Source organism: Gigantopelta aegis, chromosome 8 (genome assembly GCF_016097555.1).
Source record: "Gigantopelta aegis isolate Gae_Host chromosome 8, Gae_host_genome, whole genome shotgun sequence".
Classification (NCBI taxonomy): Eukaryota; Metazoa; Mollusca; class Gastropoda; order Neomphalida; family Peltospiridae; genus Gigantopelta; species Gigantopelta aegis.
Genome location: NC_054706.1, coordinates 38,979,195 through 38,997,026, shown reverse-complemented (window position 1 = coordinate 38,997,026; position 17,832 = coordinate 38,979,195). Strand labels below are relative to the sequence as shown.

The 17,832-nt window shown below is 39.6% G+C and overlaps 1 protein-coding gene across 1 annotated transcript in view; it reads right to left on the bottom strand.

The window, feature by feature from the left end:
- Window positions 1-10,800: 10,800 nt before the first annotated feature.
- The window catches only part of LOC121378539 (synaptotagmin-17-like), a 31,165-nt gene continuing 24,133 nt past the window's right edge, over window positions 10,801-17,832 (bottom strand). Inside the window, exon 4 of the mRNA XM_041506755.1 lies at window positions 10,801-14,848. Within this exon, the coding sequence (XP_041362689.1) occupies window positions 14,496-14,848 (353 nt within the window). The 3' untranslated portion in view covers window positions 10,801-14,495. The remainder of the gene's footprint in view (window positions 14,849-17,832) is intronic.

Here is a 17,832-nt window from a genome sequence, read left to right as displayed (position 1 = left end):
GAGTGAGCTAGATCCCCCACAGTGCTGTCCTATCTGGTGGCTGTTCTAACGAGTGAGCTAGACCCCCCACAGTGCTGTCATCTCTGGTGGCTGTTCTAACGTGTGAGCTAGATCCCCCACAGTGCTGTCATCTCTGGTGGCTGTTCTAACGAGTGAGCTAGATCCCCCACAGTGATGTCCTCTCTGCTGGCTGTTCTAACGAGTGAGCTAGATCCCCCACAGTACTGTCCTCTCTGGTGGCTGTTCTAACGAGTGAGCTAGATCCCCCACAGTGCTGTTCTATCTGGTGGCTGTTCTAACGAGTGAGCTAGATCCCCCACAGTGCTGTCATCTCTGGTGGCTGTTCTAACGAGTGAGCTAGATCCCCCACAGTGCTGTCATCTCTGGTGGCTGTTCTACCGAGTGAGCTAGATCCCCCACAGTGCTTTGGTCTCTGGTGGCTGTTCTAACGAGTGAGCTAGGTCCTCCACAGTGTGGTCATCTCTGGTGTCTGTTCTAACGAGAGAGCTAGATCCCCCACAGTGCTGTCATCTCTGGTGGCTGTTCTAACGAGTGAGCTAGATCCCCCACAGTGCTGTCTTCTCTGGTGGCTGTTCTAACGAGTGAGCTAGATCCCCCACAGTGATGTCCTCTCTGCTGGCTGTTCTAACGAGTGAGCTAGATCCCCCACAGTGCTGTCCTATCTGGTGGATGTTCTAACGAGTGAGCTAGATCCCCCACAGTGCTGTTCTATCTGGTGGCTTTTCTAACGAGTGAGCTATATCCCCCACAGTGCTGTCATCTCTGGTGGCTGTTCTACCGAGTGAGCTAGATCCCCCACAGTGCTGTCATCTCTGGTGCCCGTTCTACCGAGTGAGCTAGATCCCCCACAGTGCTTTCATCTCTGGTGGCTGTTCTAACGAGTGAGCTAGGTCCTCCACAGTGTGGTCATCTCTGGTGTCTGTTCTAACGAGTGAGCTAGATCCCCCACAGTGCTGTCATCTCTGGTGGCTGTTCTAACGAGTGAGCTAGATCCCCCACTGTGCTGTCATCTCTGGTGGCTGTTCTAACGAGTGAGCTAGATCCTCTACAGTGTTGTCATCTCTGGTGGCTGTTCTAACGAGTGAGCTAGATCCCCCACAGTGCTATCATCTCTGGTGGCTGTTCTAACGAGTGAGCTAGATCCCCCACAGTGCTGTCATCTCTGGTGGCTGTTCTACCGAGTGAGCTAGATCCCCCACATTGCTGTCATCTCTGCTGGATGTTCTAACGAGTGAGCTAGATCCTCCACAGTGCTGTCATCTCTGGTGTCTGTTCTAACGAGTGAGCTAGATCCCCCACAGTGCTGTCCTATCTGGTGGCTGTTTTAACGAGTGAGCTAGATCCCCCACAGTGCTGTCCTATCTGGTGGCTATTCTAACGAGTGAGCTAGATCCCCCACAGTGCTGTCATCTCTGGTGGCTGTTCTATCGAGTGAGCTAGATCCCCCACAGTGCTATCATCTCTGGTGGCTGTTCTAACGAGTGAGCTAGATCCCCCACAGTGCTGTCATCTCTGGTGGCTGTTCTAACGAGTGAGCTAGATCCCCCACAGTGCTGTCCTATCTGGTGGCTGTTCTATCGAGTGAGCTAGATCCCCCACAGTGCTGTCATCTCTGGTGGCTGTTCTAACGAGTGAGCTAGATCCCCCACAGTGCTATCATCTCTGGTGGCTGTTCTAACGAGTGAGCTAGATCCCCCACAGTGCTATCATCTCTGGTGGCTGTTCTAACGAGTGAGCTAGATCCCCCACAGTGCTGTCATCTCTGGTGGCTGTTCTAACGAGTGAGCTAGATCCCCCACAGTGCTGTCCTATCTGGTGGCTTTTCTAACGAGTGAGCTAGATCCCCCACAGTGCTGTCCTATCTGGTGGCTGTTCTAACGAGTGAACTAGATCCCCCACAGTGCTGTCATCCCTGGTGGCTGTTTTAACGAGTGAGCTAGATCCCCCATAGTGCTGTCCTCTCTGGTGGCTGTTCTAACGAGTGAGCTAGACCCCCACAGTGCTGTCCTATCTGGTGGCTGTTTTAACGAGTGAGCTAGATCCCCCACAGTGCTGTCCTCTCTGGTGGCTGTTCTAACGAGTGAGCTAGATCCCCCACAGTGCTATCATCTCTGGTGGCTGTTCTGACGAGTGAGCTAGATCCCCCACAGTGCTGTCCTATCTGGTGGCTGTTCTAACGAGTGAGCTAGATCCCCCACAGTGCTGTCATCTCTGGTGGCTGTTCTAACGAGTGAGCTAGATCCCTCACAGTGCTGTCCTCTCTGGTGGCTGTTCTAACGAGTGAGCTAGATCCCCCACAGTGCTGTCCTATCTGGTGGCTGTTTTAACGAGTGAGCTAGATCCCCCACAGTGCTGTCATCCCTGGTGGCTGTTTTAACGAGTGAGCTAGATCCCCCATAGTGCTGTCCTCTCTGGTGGCTGTTCTAACGAGTGAGCTAGACCCCCACAGTGCTGTCCTATCTGGTGGCTGTTTTAACGAGTGAGCTAGATCCCCCACAGTGCTGTCCTCTCTGGTGGCTGTTCTAACGAGTGAGCTAGATCCCCCACAGTGCTGTCCTATCTGGTGGCTGTTCTAACGAGTGAGCTAGATCCTCCACAGTGCTGTCCTCTCTGGTGTCTGTTCTAACGAATGAGCTAGATCCCCCACAGTGCTGTCCTATCTGGTGGCTGTTTTATCGAGTGAGCTAGATCCCCCACAGTGCTGTCATCTCTGGTGGCTGTTCTAACGAGTGAGCTAGATCCCCCACAGTGCTGTCCTATCTGGTGGCTGTTTTATCGAGTGAGCTAGATCCCCCACAGTGCTGTCATCTCTGGTGGCTGTTCTAACGAGTGAGCTAGATCCCTCACAGTGCTGTCCTATCTGGTGGCTGTTCTAACGAGTGAGCTAGATCCCCCCCCCCCCCCCCACAGTGCTGTCATCTCTGGTGGCTGTTCTAACGAGTGAGCTGGATCTCCCACAGTGCTATCATCTCTGGTGGCTGTTCTAACGAGTGTGCTAGATCCCCCACAGTGCTGTCATCTCAGGTGGCTGTTCTAACGAGTGAGCTAGATCCCTCACAGTGCTGTCCTATCTGGTGGCTGTTCTAACGAGTGAGCTAGATCCCCCACTGTGCTGTCCTATCTGTTGGCTGTTCTAACGAGTGAGCTAGATCCCCCACAGTGCTGTCATCCCTGGTGGCTGTTTTAACGAGTGAGCTAGATCCCCCATAGTGCTGTCCTCTCTGTTGGCTGTTCTAACGAGTGAGCTAGACCCCCACAGTGCTGTCCTATCTGGTGGCTGTTTTAACGAGTGAGCTAGATCCCCCACAGTGCTGTCCTCTCTGGTGGCTGTTCTAACGAGTGAGCTAGATCCCCCACAGTGCTATCATCTCTGGTGGCTGTTCTAACGAGTGAGCTAGATCCCCCACAGTGCTATCATCTCTGGTGGCTGTTCTAACGAGTGAGCTAGATCCTCCACAGTGCTGTCATTTCTGGTGGCTGTTCTAACGAGTGAGCTAGATCCTCCACAGTGCTGTCATCTCTGGTGGCTGTTCTAACGAGTGAGCTAGATCCTCCACAGTTCTGTCATCTCTGGTGGCTGTTCTAACGAGTGAGCTAGATCCTCTACGGTGCTGTCATCTCTGGTGGCTGTTCTAACGAGTGAGCTAGATCCTCCACAGTGCTGTCCTATCTGGTGGCTGTTCTAACGTGTGAGCTAGATCCTCCACAGTGCTGTCATCTCTGGTGGCTGTTCTAACGAGTGAGCTAGATCCTCTACAGTGCTGTCATCTCTGGTGGCTGTTCTAACGAGTGAGCTAGATCCTCTACAGTGCTGTCAACTCTGGTGGCTGTTCTAACGAGTGAGCTAGATCCTCCACAGTGCTGTCCTATCTGGTGGCTGTTCTAACGAGTGAGCTAGATCCTCCACAGTGCTGTCATCTCTGGTGGCTGTTCTAACGAGTGAGCTAGATCCTCCACAGTGCTGTCATCTCTGGAGGCTGTTCTAACGAGTTAGCTAGATCCTTCTCAGTGCTGTCATCTCTGGTGGCTGTTCTAACGAGTGAGCTAGATCCCACACAGTGCTGTCATCTCTGGTGGCTGTTCTAACGAGTGAGCTAGATCCCCCACATTGCTGTCCTCTCTGGTGGCTGTTCTAACGAGTAAGCTAGATCCCCCACAGTGCTATCATCTCATCTATAGGCAATCTTTCTTCTGCTATTTGCATGTTGTATTCATACTATTATCCTGTTCAATTATTTAGAGCCTAATGTGGTATTGGGTTGGGGTTTGTTTTTGCTACAATTACAAATGTTCGACATTCAATAGCTGATGATTAATAAATTAATGTGCTCTGGTGGTGTCGTTAAACAAAACAAACTTTAACTTTTTATGTCTATCCATCTAACAAGAACATTATTTCACTTAGACTGCCATGAAACCAGCAGACAAAAGTTCTGTGTCAGGATATCAAATTGCATATTCTTTGGAGAAGGGAACTGGCTTCAATATTGTTTATATAAAGTGGCCAGCCATGGTGAACTTGTGATAAAACTCCCTGGACATCTTAATCGGTTTCGTGGGTTTCTGACAAGTGTCTTTAACCCTATGTTCGGTGTGCGTGTATAGTCATAGCAAACAGTATAAGGCAAACCTAAAGATGAAAGTTGAAACTTGTGGAGGTTTAAACATAGTAAAATCATCGGGCTATCGTCAAGACAGCATTTAAACATGGACACTGACAGCAGGACGAAAAAATGACCAGCAATAAGCGGTTGTGTATGAATTAATATGTATTATTTACCTATCACCGTCGGTGGGCCCATTGCCTTTGTGTCGTTCCAGTCAATGCAGCACAACCGGTATATCAAAGGCTGTGGTATGTACTATCATGTCTGTGGGATGGTAGATATAAAAGATCCCTTGCTACTAATGGAAAAATATAGCGGGTTTTCTCTGTAAGACTATATCAAAATTACCAAATGTTTGACGTTCAATAGCCGATGATTTATAAGTCAATATGCTCTAGTGGCGTCGTTAAGCAAAACAAACTTTAACTTTTACTATTTGCCGCTGAGCCTTGCGTACTCAGTCCGACCCTAGTCGGGGCCCTAAACTGTTTTGTTATGTGCACGTTAGCGAAATGTTGCTGGTCATAAAATTAGTTCTACGAAAAATCTTGCAAGATGTAACTTAACGGCCTGCTGGAATAATACCTTACATTTTGTTTCTGTTTTATCATACAATAAGACTATAAATATAACAGTTATCTTTTTAATCTTGTAAACGACCTACATTTTTGTCATTATATTTAAATATAGACCGTATTCTATTCAAGACGTACGCAAGACGTAAATTTTCAATACAACAGGATATCTAAAATAAATTTCGTGCTTTATGCAAGACCTACATTTTTTCATTTAAACTATTAAACGTCTATAAATATAGTTTTCTATTCATCTCAAGCAAACAGGTGATCCTAAAATCAATATAAATAAGCTGAAAATAGATTGTGCAAGAACTGAATGAAAAAATACCAGTCATTTATTTCAGAAATGTGGGTTTATGTAACTTCCCAGATGAAATGGATAATGATTGCTTATATATCTGTAATAGGTCTTAAACTATTTTTGAAGCTATCGACTGAATCAGTAATGATTTCATCACATATAATGAGCTGAGAATCATTGTTTAATGTGTACTTATTAGTCTTGTGGCATATATAGCAGGTGCACCTGATCTTAATCACTCAAAGTAATTAGATCCTTCATTATTATTCCTGGCACGTGCAAACAGTACATGTATTAGTCAAGTTAATTAAATATATTTGATTTTGCGATGCGTAATGTTAAATGCTGACCAGGCGTACGGGCTCCTATTTTTGCTGAGGTGAAGGCCAGGCTGATTTTTGCCCGAATTAAAACGATAATGCTCGAATCTGGATAACAAAGTTTATTCATATTAGTATTACTACCAAACAGGTTGTAAACGGATTTTTCTTTTTTTACATGGATTTCGATTAATATTGTGGTCAGAATAATGGAAATACATAGTGAAAAAGTTTCAGGCCAGCTCATTTTGCCCAAATACCTCTATCGTTTTTGCCCAAATATCTCTATCGTTTTTGTTCGAATATCTCTATCGTTTTTACTCGAACATCTCGGTCGTTTTTGCCCGAATATCTCTATCGTTTTTGCTCAAATATCTCTATCGTTTTTGCTCGAATTTGAGAATTTGCTTGTACTCTTATGTCCATGTGGGACAGTAGGACGGTTTAGTCTTAATGAATAGGGACAATGTAACAAAGATTTTATTATGTTGATATTTTTGCATTTTCCATTCAGTCTTGTTAGATGAAGCATACATTTGGCGTTAATTTGTTTTATATATATCAGGTTTTAGAAACATATTCCACATTCTTGAAATTCCAAGCACCGAATATTCCAGTACCTTTTAGGAGCTGATGCTTTCTAGAATATTTTGGTACTTTCTAGAATCTTCCCGTGGCTGCTATGTTTCACCTCTTTCTAGAATCTTCCAGTACTTTCTAGAGTGTTTCAGTTCTGTCTAAAATGTCCCAGTGCTTTCTAGAATGTTCTAGTGCTGCCCCCAGATGGTGTATATATAGGTATATACGTGTATAGGTCAACTTAGTATTTTCGAGGTGCACAATGTCTCCATCGCGAAGCTGCTTACATTCTGCTGATTCATTTTGTTACGTTTGTCGATTCTACATTGGCCTAAGGCAATCAAAGTATCTACAAAATTTGCACAAGCGTATGAATTATACTTTGGCATGAAGATTGGGAGTCAGAACAAAGCGTGGGCTCCACACGTAGTTCGTGGTACATGTCGATCGAATTTGGAGGGATGGATGCGAGGTGACCGCCCCTCAATGCCCTTTGCTATACCCTGAATATAGAGAGAACCACAGAACCATGTGAATGACTGCTACTTCTGTATGGTGGATATTTTAAGATTCAAGAAAACGAAAAATCTACATGATATCACATATCCAGATATTCCATCATCTATTGGTCTAGTTCCACACTTTGAAGAACGGTCTGTCCCGATACCACCTGCTAAAGATTTGGAGAGTGAAGGTAAATATTTTGAATCTGAATCTGAAGAATCTTACGTTGGTCATACTGATGGAGAAAAAACAGCAACCACACTTTCCAAACCAGTAGGAACTGGATGATTTGATTCGAGATCTCCGGCCGACGAAGTCTAATGCAGAGCTTTTAACATTAAGACTGATGGAGTGGAACCTTTTGGACAACAGCTGTCGAACTACAGCTGCTAGGAATAGATACAAAAGGTTATCAAAATATTTTTCGGTGAAAGATGATTTATGTTTCTGTAATGCCATTGACAACTTGTTTCAAGAACTGGGTATTGGTCATGAACCAAATGATTGGCATCTCTTCATAGACAGTTCCTCCCGAAGTCTCAAATGTGTTCTGCACAATGGAATTCCGTATCCATCAATAACAAATGGGCACTGTGCATATAAAGGAAAACTACGAAAATGTAAAATTTCTTCGGAAACTATAGACTACAACAGGTACAAATGGCAGGTCTGTGGCGACTTCAAAATGATTGGCTTCTTAAAAGGACTCCAAGGAGGCTATACAAAACATTCTTGCTTTCTTTGCCTGTGGGACAGTCGTGCTACATCTCAACACTACCGAAAAAGACACTGGCCTCAAAGAGAACACTTTTATTCCAGGCACACATAATGTGAAGTACCAGACCTTGATAGAATCAGTGACAGTCCTTATGCCTCCACTACATATCAAACTTGGGCTTGTCAAACAATTTGTGAAAGCAATGAACAAAGACGGCTAAGCTTTTAAATACATTTCCAACATGTTTCCACATCTATCAAAATCAAAAATCGAAGGTGATATTTTCACCGGACCAGATGTTCGCAAGATGCTTCAGTCACAAGAATTTGAAGAAAAAATTACATCAAAGGAACGAAACGCTTGGAGGTTGTTTAGAGAAGTAGTTGAAAATTTCCTTGAGAATAACAAAAGTGGGAATTACGAACAGTTAATAGAAAAGTTGATAAAGACTTATGGAAAGCTTGGATGTCGGATGTCTTTGAAATTGCATTTCCTCCTTTCTCACCTAAATGTTTTCAGTAAAAATATGGGTGACATCAGTGAATTATTTTCAAAATTCCCCATGCCATTGAACCTTTAAAATTGACGTAAACGCCTTTACCAAATGAGTAAAACCAGTTCTGTTCATTACAAGCTGATACATTTTTGTTATTATTATTCGTGATGCTTGCGATTGAAATAGTAATTCATTAATTGATTGGATCGTAGTTTCTCGGTGTAGTAAATGTTCAGTTATCATTTGATCTAGCAGTTTTCTACATGGTTATTGTGTTAATATATTCGGCGCATAATGGTACTAATCGTTAAAAGTACGTTCAAAAAGTGTTGCATTCACCCGCATTTGTCACGAGCAATTTTACTTGTAGAATGCAGGAAATTTCATTTCAGAACATCGACTTTTCACATTTTTCTGAGGAAGTATGCCCTTGGACCATCCTAGAGGTCAGACGTTTCGCACCTTCGATCTCAAACCCCCTACCACCACCACTCACCCCCGATGTCTGCTTGTATCAGCCGTGCCTGAAAAACATTCATTTCCACCTCCCATCTTTCTCTTCCAGTAAACACATTCCAATATGGCTCCATCTGTTACAGTAACAAATATTCACTGTCGCTACTATTTTAACTGCCCTCTGTAAATATGCGGGATGTGACAAAAACGAAGAGGAGGAACTGGTTGACAGAGAGCTCCAGGTAGCCATCTAAACCTATACCTCGATTTAAAGAGGAAGCTGACACAGGAACCATTAATAATAAATCTTGCGGGATTTGAGTTTTTCCGTGTTTCTGTTTTTTTTTAATTTATTAATTATTCAATTCGATCGCCAGACAAATAATTAAACAAATTGCACGATACCGCCAACTCATTTCTCGTATCATCAGTCGCCTTCAGTTCCTAGCAGCAGTAGCTCGAGTGATAGGTATGGATATCAGTATCAATAAGGGAAGGTCTGAAGGTGACTCGAGCTATAGCAACAGGTGGTCAGGACCATAACTACTATATTTCAATTAGGGAATTACATACCCTACCCCATTTTTCAACATCATAAACTTATCATTACAAACAATATAGAATTGTAGAATAAAGACGACTAATAATTATAAATAGGCCTAAGCCTATTTTTCTTAATTATACATATATATTTACAGGCCTCTTTCCAAAGATTTTGTGGAGACATCGCTTATCGCATAAGATTAATATTTTGAATCGTTTCTCGGACCCTTTTTGTTTCGACTGATCGCAAGCGACATTAAAGACACCATAAAAGAAACTACAACCGACAGCTGTAAGCTATCATTACGACAAGGCTCGACAGGTCGTACCTGTCAACCAAGAGCCGACTAGTCTTGAAAACCGATAAAAATCGTGCAATGTTTGTTTTGTTTAACGACACCACTGGAGCACATTGATTAATTAATCATCGGCTATTAGATGTCAAACATTTGGTAATTCTGACTCGTAGTCATCAGAGGAAACCCGCTAAAAAAAAATTCTAATGCAGCAAGGGATCTTTTATATGCACCATCCCACAGGCAGGATAATACATACCACAGCCTTTGATATACCAGTCGTGGTGCACTGGCTGGAACGAGAAATAGCCCAATGGGCCCACCGACGGGGATCGATCCCAAACCGACCGCGCATCAAGCGAGCGCTTTATCACTGGGCTACGTCCCGCCCTCGTGCAATGACTTCCTAGTGTGGACATTATTTCTAGTTCCAGCTAGTGCACCACGACTGGCATATAAAATACCGTGGTATGTGCTATTCTGTCTGTGGGATGGTGCATATAAAAGATCCGTTGCTACTAATGGAAAAATTAAGCGCGTTTCCTCTGAATGACTGTCAAAATGACTATATGTTTGACATCCAATAGCCGATGATTAATAAATCAATGTGCTCTAGTGGTGTCGTTAAACAAAACAAACTTCGTTAAACAAAAACAACCTTTAACTCTATGGACACTATGTTACGAGTAGACACCAAATAGCCGTAGTATAAAATGTACTGCGGGTGTCGTTAAACAAATATTCCTTTCTCTTTCTTTTTCTATTTTAATTTAATATCTTTATATTGTTTTCAGTTATGCTAGGCTCCGACTGCCAACTGCCACGACAAAGTTGGCCAACACTTTAAAAAAACAACCCAACCCAATTATGACTTTAAAAAGTAAAGAAAACAAAAAAGATATTATTTCCCCCGGGAACGTGACAGGGGCGGATCCAAGATTTTGCAAAGTGGTGAGGGTCACAAAATGCTAAAATGGGCCATTAGAGTTTTGTGAAAGGCAAATGAGCCGAGCAGCTAAAGGGAGGGTTCGGAGGCATGTTCCCAGGAATATTTTGAAGTAAAGATGCTCAGAGACTCATGTCCATGGCAATTTACTGTTGAGTGAATGATGGCTTTCAAAACACACAAAAAGTCATTAAAAAGACACTTCAAACGGTAGTGTCGAGTTGCCAGAAACATGTTTTGCACGCCTCAACACAAAGCGAACATTTTAATTGATCCTTAACTTCAGTTTCACGTGACTATGTTGGTGTGAAGTTGATACAATAATTTGGTGGGCTTTGTAACAAGAGAACTCAAGTACATGCCCAATAAATCATTTTTGAACATCTGTTAGATTAAGTACGAAATTATTCAAAATGAAATAAGAAACTCTGTTCATTATACAAATAACTTTTATTTCAACATTGAGTAACAACAGAATGGGGACAAGGTGTGTACGTTAATTATCTGTCATGTAGAGATATACAAAATATACTTAACAACGATAGAGCAGAAACAACATGGGAACACATTAACACGTTCATACTCCAGGACAACGATAATATATCACAACGATAACATTTAACTGGAGAAAAACAAACAACTGCAAATGTAACAACGCTGATGGTGTACAACATCACTGGGTATGTAGACATGATGCAAAACTATATAATATGTTTCATGTACACAATAACTGTAATAAATAGATTCCCCGGGTTTATTTATTTACATACTAATTTTCCATCACACAGTAGTGTCAAATACTCTCTCACAAATATACGCATTGTTCTCGTGTATTATCATGGGTTTATTAATGCAATTACATTGTTATATGACATTTACAACACGCATATATAAATACTATTTAAACGTCAATTGCAATTAAAACAAACATATATTTCTTTCATAGCAGAATAATGCAGACAGAACAATGCAGGTTATGTTAACCCGTTTATGACAACAGTAACGATTAAATGCACTCTGTACACTAATGACAAATATCTGTATACATGTATATTTTTATGTATGATTATTTATATTTTTAGGGAGTCTTTCTAATGGTGATCATATTCTTAAGATGTGGACCCTATATTAGTACATCCCTTACAATATATATCTGCCGGTATTTTAAAATAAATCATTTAATTAATTAATTAATTAATTAGTAAAAACATATAGTAAATTTAATAAATAATTAAATTTAATAAATTAAAGTTAGTTTAATAATTAAAATTTAAATTAATAAATGTAATAAATAAATAAAACATTATGTTTTATTGTCGTCGATTGCTCTTTACTTTTAAACAGTTCCGGTATGCTTACTGTGAGTTATTTTAACAATCGAAATTTAACAGTCTGTTCTAAAAACAAAAAGTTAAATGAAATATTCTTGCTTGAAATGAAACAAAGAAACACGAGAGAAGTAAAACATATCAAACATTCTAAAAGTCGTACGTTTAAAACACAAACAAACAGCGTATGACAAACAGAAGGCAACATAGCATGGCAACACGACGACGAAGTAAAGCATTAGTGACGTTTAAAGATATTCATTACTAGCTTTGAATTGAAACTGATTTTCTTTAAAATACACCAAGTATTGTTCACAATAAAATAGTTGACAACTGTTTGTATAAAAAGTAAGAAAAGTACGTATCAAAACAATTCAATTTTAAACAAATATAGATTTCCATGTCAGAAAATAATTTGAGAAATTCATGGGTACCAGTCTTTTGTATATGTTATGGGACCTCTACATTGTAGAAAATATTACACTGGTTCGGGAAGATGAAAAATAATATTAAATAAATGAACTGCACATTCATGTTACAACTTGTTTTTACTCGATTACATTTACCACGAACAATATCCCATTTCAGCACAAGTAAATAAATAATATAGCGTTTATTCCACTGGCAACTAGCATCCTCACACACATTCACTTTATAAAGTGCTCCTGAAACTCGTTTCAATGTTCAATATCCCTTCCAAAATATGGCTCTGTCACTGTGCTATTTGTTTAAAAACAAGGTAAGCATAAGGTGTAATACTATATTGAGATATATGACTGCCTAACGGAAGGTTTGGTAGTATTGGGCCGAGTTTTACAGAAACCTACTTGCATACTGCATACATACATGCCGATTTTAGTTTTTGATATTTTCCGAGTTCCTTGAAAATTAAATGGATGTCCTGAACACTGAAATTGAACAATACCATGTTTTGATCCCCTTTCTCGATAACGCTAAGTGTGAAATGCTTGTTTAACAATATCTACGTCATAATTATATAAATGACGTTATCTGATAATGGTTGCTGAAAAGCTATTTATTTTAAGTATATATATATATATATATATATATATATATATATATATATATATATATATATGTATGTATGTATATGTATATGTATATGTATATATATATATATATATATATATATATATATATCGCATTAAAATGGCAAGATTCTTTTCTTTCTCTTTTGCACTTCCGTTGATAGTCGGTAACAAATACTTAATGCTATATTATTTAAAACTGAAACAATAATTGTATTAGTCCCAAATCCAGTGCAACAGTACCGTTTGCAATTATGGATCAGTGGTGTTGTTAGCGATGAAACGAGTTATCACCCAGTATGCGTGAAAATATACGATCGTCAAAGATCAGCCTATAGATAACTGAAACCTATTTACCACTGCCACAATAGCATGCATACAAACACCAGCTACTGCAACAGCTGCTGTTCTGCAGCATGTTGTATTGATTACTAGTACCACACAATTCGAAACACACTGTTCTCTTCACTATTATATAATCAACACAAATGGATGTTGACCGGTCCCAAACCAGATGAACTCATTGGTGTACGGGTTTAGTTTAAAAGGGAATGGCACCATTTTGCAGGACGTTAATAAACATTCGTCATCAGGTTTGTCCGATATTAAATAAGAATAATAGTTAAACTATTTTCCCGGTTGTCTATATTTACCCTTGAATGCATATGAGAAAACAAGTCGGATGGTTATCTGCCAACACGGGTAACATTATGCAAAGTGATTATTGGTTGTAAATGCAAATTGCACTTTTCAGTGAATTTCAGGATATGATAATTGAGCTGTGTTGATTTTTTAAATCATATTTTTAATTAGTGCATTAAATGGCATTCGATTACCAAGTGATTGAATCCATTCCTAACTGAATTTGCATTATGTGAATACAAATTCATTTTTAAAATGACGTGGTAATATCTATACTGGGATTTGATCCCATAGCACTTGGCATAGTACACCATTACTTGGTAGAATCCTACCCTTTGAACCACAAAGTTATGCATTCATCAATAATGACAGTTGTATTTTAAAGCAATCTTGCAAATCTACTGTTAAAGGATTCAACAACAGTTGTCGACTACCTTTAGGGTGGTAAATGTTAATATTGACGAAATGATTAACCTAGCAGAACGGCAGGCTGTTATTAATATCCATGATACTGCCTGTTGCGAATTATTTCATTACATCGTATTTGTTATTTAATGCAAATAATTATTTGATTGGACCCCCCAACCGTTTGATTGTTGTGATTGTGTTGTATAATATTCCATTTAGTTCTGTTTTTCTAGCATAAAGCTGTATTAATACATAGGTAAATGCATTGTAGCGCGTACTACTCGTTTATACCACCTACTGGTTCTACAATAATTCCTTAATTAGCGCGAGTTATCAAGATAATTTAATTACTACTGTGTTAAAAACATCTACCATAAGATATGAGTTTGGATGCCATTTTAATTCCAATAATACATGTGTATTTTGTTCAGGACATATCTAAAGTATAAAGATGTTTGTTACTCTTGAAGTAACATGATCATATATGAATAACATAAACAGTAAACTTCGACATGAGAGCAGCCATATTGATATTGGTTTACTCTACCCTAGTGTTCTAGTGTGTGATCAAAGTCTAGGGACGCTGGCCTCGACTTCACAACGAGGCCACGCTCAACCCGAACAGTCTCACATGTGTCTTTCCAGACATCACCTGATCAGTCTCGTGACGTAATACTAATTGTTTTCACGACATCGGGTGACGTTACGGCACGGCTATGGACGCCGGCGACACCTGGTCGCAGTCTTGGCGAGCCCTCAGAGAATGCCACTGGGCGACCGGTGACCGCTGGGACTGCAGCATCCGGTTCCAGTGGGTGACCTCGTGCGGCCCCGTGCCGTACTTGCCGAGGACGATGCGGCCCACGAACTCGTCCTTCCTCTTGGAGTTGTGGTCCCAGACGGAAATGACGACACTGGTGGTGTCGAGCTGCTGTGACGTCACGTTGAAGCTGACCGACTCGTTGAAGACCGGGTCGATGGTGTTCTTCTTACACGACGTCTTCTTCGTCTTGGTGGGCTTCTCAAAGATCACCAGCGAGATCTTCACAAACGGGTCTGAAACGAGAATGACAAAATAACGATTATTAAAATTAAACATTCAAAATACATTTATTTATTTATTTATATTCATACTTATAGGGCCAACATGTTTTACCTTAATTTAAAAAAACCTATGAATTATATACCATTATGCAAACTGTTTACAATGCAGGTTGCTTTTGGTGTTATTTAAGTATGGTGATGGTCGTGATAGTGACGGTGTTGGCAGCAGTAGCAGTAGCAGTATATGTAGTAGTAATAGTCATAGTAATACAAACGATTGCATCTACTTTGTTATTGAACAGAAGTCCAGAAAATAAGTTTCGAAGTTCTACTTCACTCTGTAAAAAAACAAATAGCCGCTTGTGTTTTGTTGACTACAAAACTTTTTATTGTAAACTGATGAAACAGGAAACCAGCTTGAAATGTTTTAAAGCGTGATGTCTTCGTTGTACTATTGTTACAACTGTTAGATTTTCAAACTGAATGAGCTTTAATGGCAGCCCTGAAATGTATTCTACACTGGCTCAGAAATCACCTTCGAGTAAATAGCATTCCAGATGTGCACTTGATTTTTTCAAACCATGGCGGTTGTTGTAACGGGAAAGAGACGTACAAACGATTTAGTTAGTTTGGTTTGTTTAACGACACCATTAGAAAACATTGATGTATTACTCATCGGCTATTGGATATCAAACATTTGATCTTAGAGATGCAACCCGCTACATTGTGCTAATAGTAGCAAGGGATCTTTTTAATGTACCATCCCAGAGACAGGATAGCACATTTCACGGTCTGTGATATACCAGTCGTGGTGCACTGGCTGGAACGAGAAATGGTCTAATGGGTCCACTGACGGGGATCCATGTCCTTTTAATTATGATTTACCTTCAAGTAAGGAACATTTCAGATACAGTGTGTGTCTGTGTGTGTGTGTGTGTGTGTGTGTGTGTGTGTGTGTGTGTGTGTGTATAGGTAGTACAATACCAAATAACTTCCGGCTGGGTCAAAGTTCGAGGTGCACCGAACTTTTGATAGAGAAGTGAACACCACAAGTCCTGTGATTGGTTATAAATGTGAGTGTGTTGGTTGTAAAAAATAATAGTTTCATCTGGGTAAAATAAATGTGCAATTTTATTTCATCTAGTACCAATGTGTCAAGTAGCCTTGTGCTTGAAACATGTATGGGGTACCTGTAAAAAAAAGTACTCAAATTTTGTGCGAAACTAGGGTAGTCATAGACGCTACCCGTTATCTCAGAAACGAGCAGCTTGACCCCCATTTTTTTCTGATTCACTTTAAGCGTAAGGGGTGGTAGTATTTATATCCGTGGCGTTTATGTCGGTTGATACGTTGCAGGTAGGAGTTTTAGCCGTATATGTTACTATTGTCGTCTATGGGATTTGATTTGGTAGTGTACACCCTATAGCACATATTCAGTGCATAATAAAAAATATTATGATTTTGTCATTTTATTTAATTAAACTATACTGGTTGATTAATTAGCCATCACTCGATCATGCAAGTTCACAATGACCTTGACCTTGACAATAATCTCTGTACATGGCTCTGAATGGAGTTTGAATCAAAGTTAGCACTGAAGAAAAGTTGGTTTTGGCCTATAATTCATACTGTAAAGATTTCAATAATTTCTTTTTACATGGTATTTGACTTGCCATATACAACTGCTCTTAAATATGGTATTATATATAGGCAACCTGAACTAAGATTTTAATAGCAATTTATTTTTATATTAAGAATAGCATGTGCCAATAGTGGGTTAATGTCTTTAGTTTCCATTAACATTGTTAATTTTTTATGTATGAAATTCTGAAAACTCAAATTTGTAAAGAAGTTGATTTTTATTGTCATTTTGACATATTTATAGGGTGCTAAGTTATATTTTAGACAAATTTGTAGTTTTATGCAAAATTTAAAGTAAATTTGAAAAAAAACTTTACCAAAAACATAATTAAATTTGTTGTCACTATTGTGCCTTCTGTTCTTATTTGTACATAACAATAAGGTTGTTAAACATATACTTAGATCTCCAGATCATTTTTGTTTCTTAATAATCACTTAGTTAGCTCTCATGAAAAGCATTTTGAGTTTATACTAGATTCAGAACCAATTTTTTCAGATTTGATTATCTGCCTTGGATTAAGTTGATAATTTATTTTATTGTTAAAGCTGTATTACCTAATGTTACTAGCTAAATAAAATGCTGGATTACAGATTGTAGGAATACATCTAATGTACATACTGTATTCATCCGGATTAGAAAATAATGCAAGAAAATAGATGTTCGGGTAATTTTGTCATTTAAAAATAGTTTTTTTCGGTAATTAATCAAAAATAAATGTGTTAAAGCTGCATGATTATTCCAGATATCACAACTATTAAAACCTCAAACTACAGTAGGCTATAAATAAAATATAGTCAGGAATATTGGTGGCTGCCATTGGTTTTGATAGTTCATTATGAAAATCAGCATGGCCGATGGATTTGAAATTCCTACACCTGGTAACTTGAAGACACCCACACCCAGCATACAGGATTTCCCCCCAACACTAATGTTCAGGACATTAAGTCATTACTTCATACAGGTACAGTCATGTTTGTGTTTCCTTCCTCAGACAGTGTATTTTTTTAATACTGATATTTCTTTGATGTGCCTGTTAAGGTCTTCATAATCTAGGGGTCAATCAAGTGCATGTGTTTTAATGGAATTCTTTAAAGGGGTAGAGGTACTCTGACTATCTTTGTTGTCTCTACATATATATCTGAGTACACACACCCAACTGAAAGTAAATATCTTCAGGAGTTTTATTTTAAAACATTTTGTTGTTTAATATGACATATTGCATTTGTACAAAACTATATGCAATATTATGCTTTTTGAGGGGTACATTATATTAGGTTGCACTGTAGAAACAACAGTTTCAGTGAGGTTGTCAGTTTATGTCAGAATACACCAGATCCTGGTTGTCATAAAGACA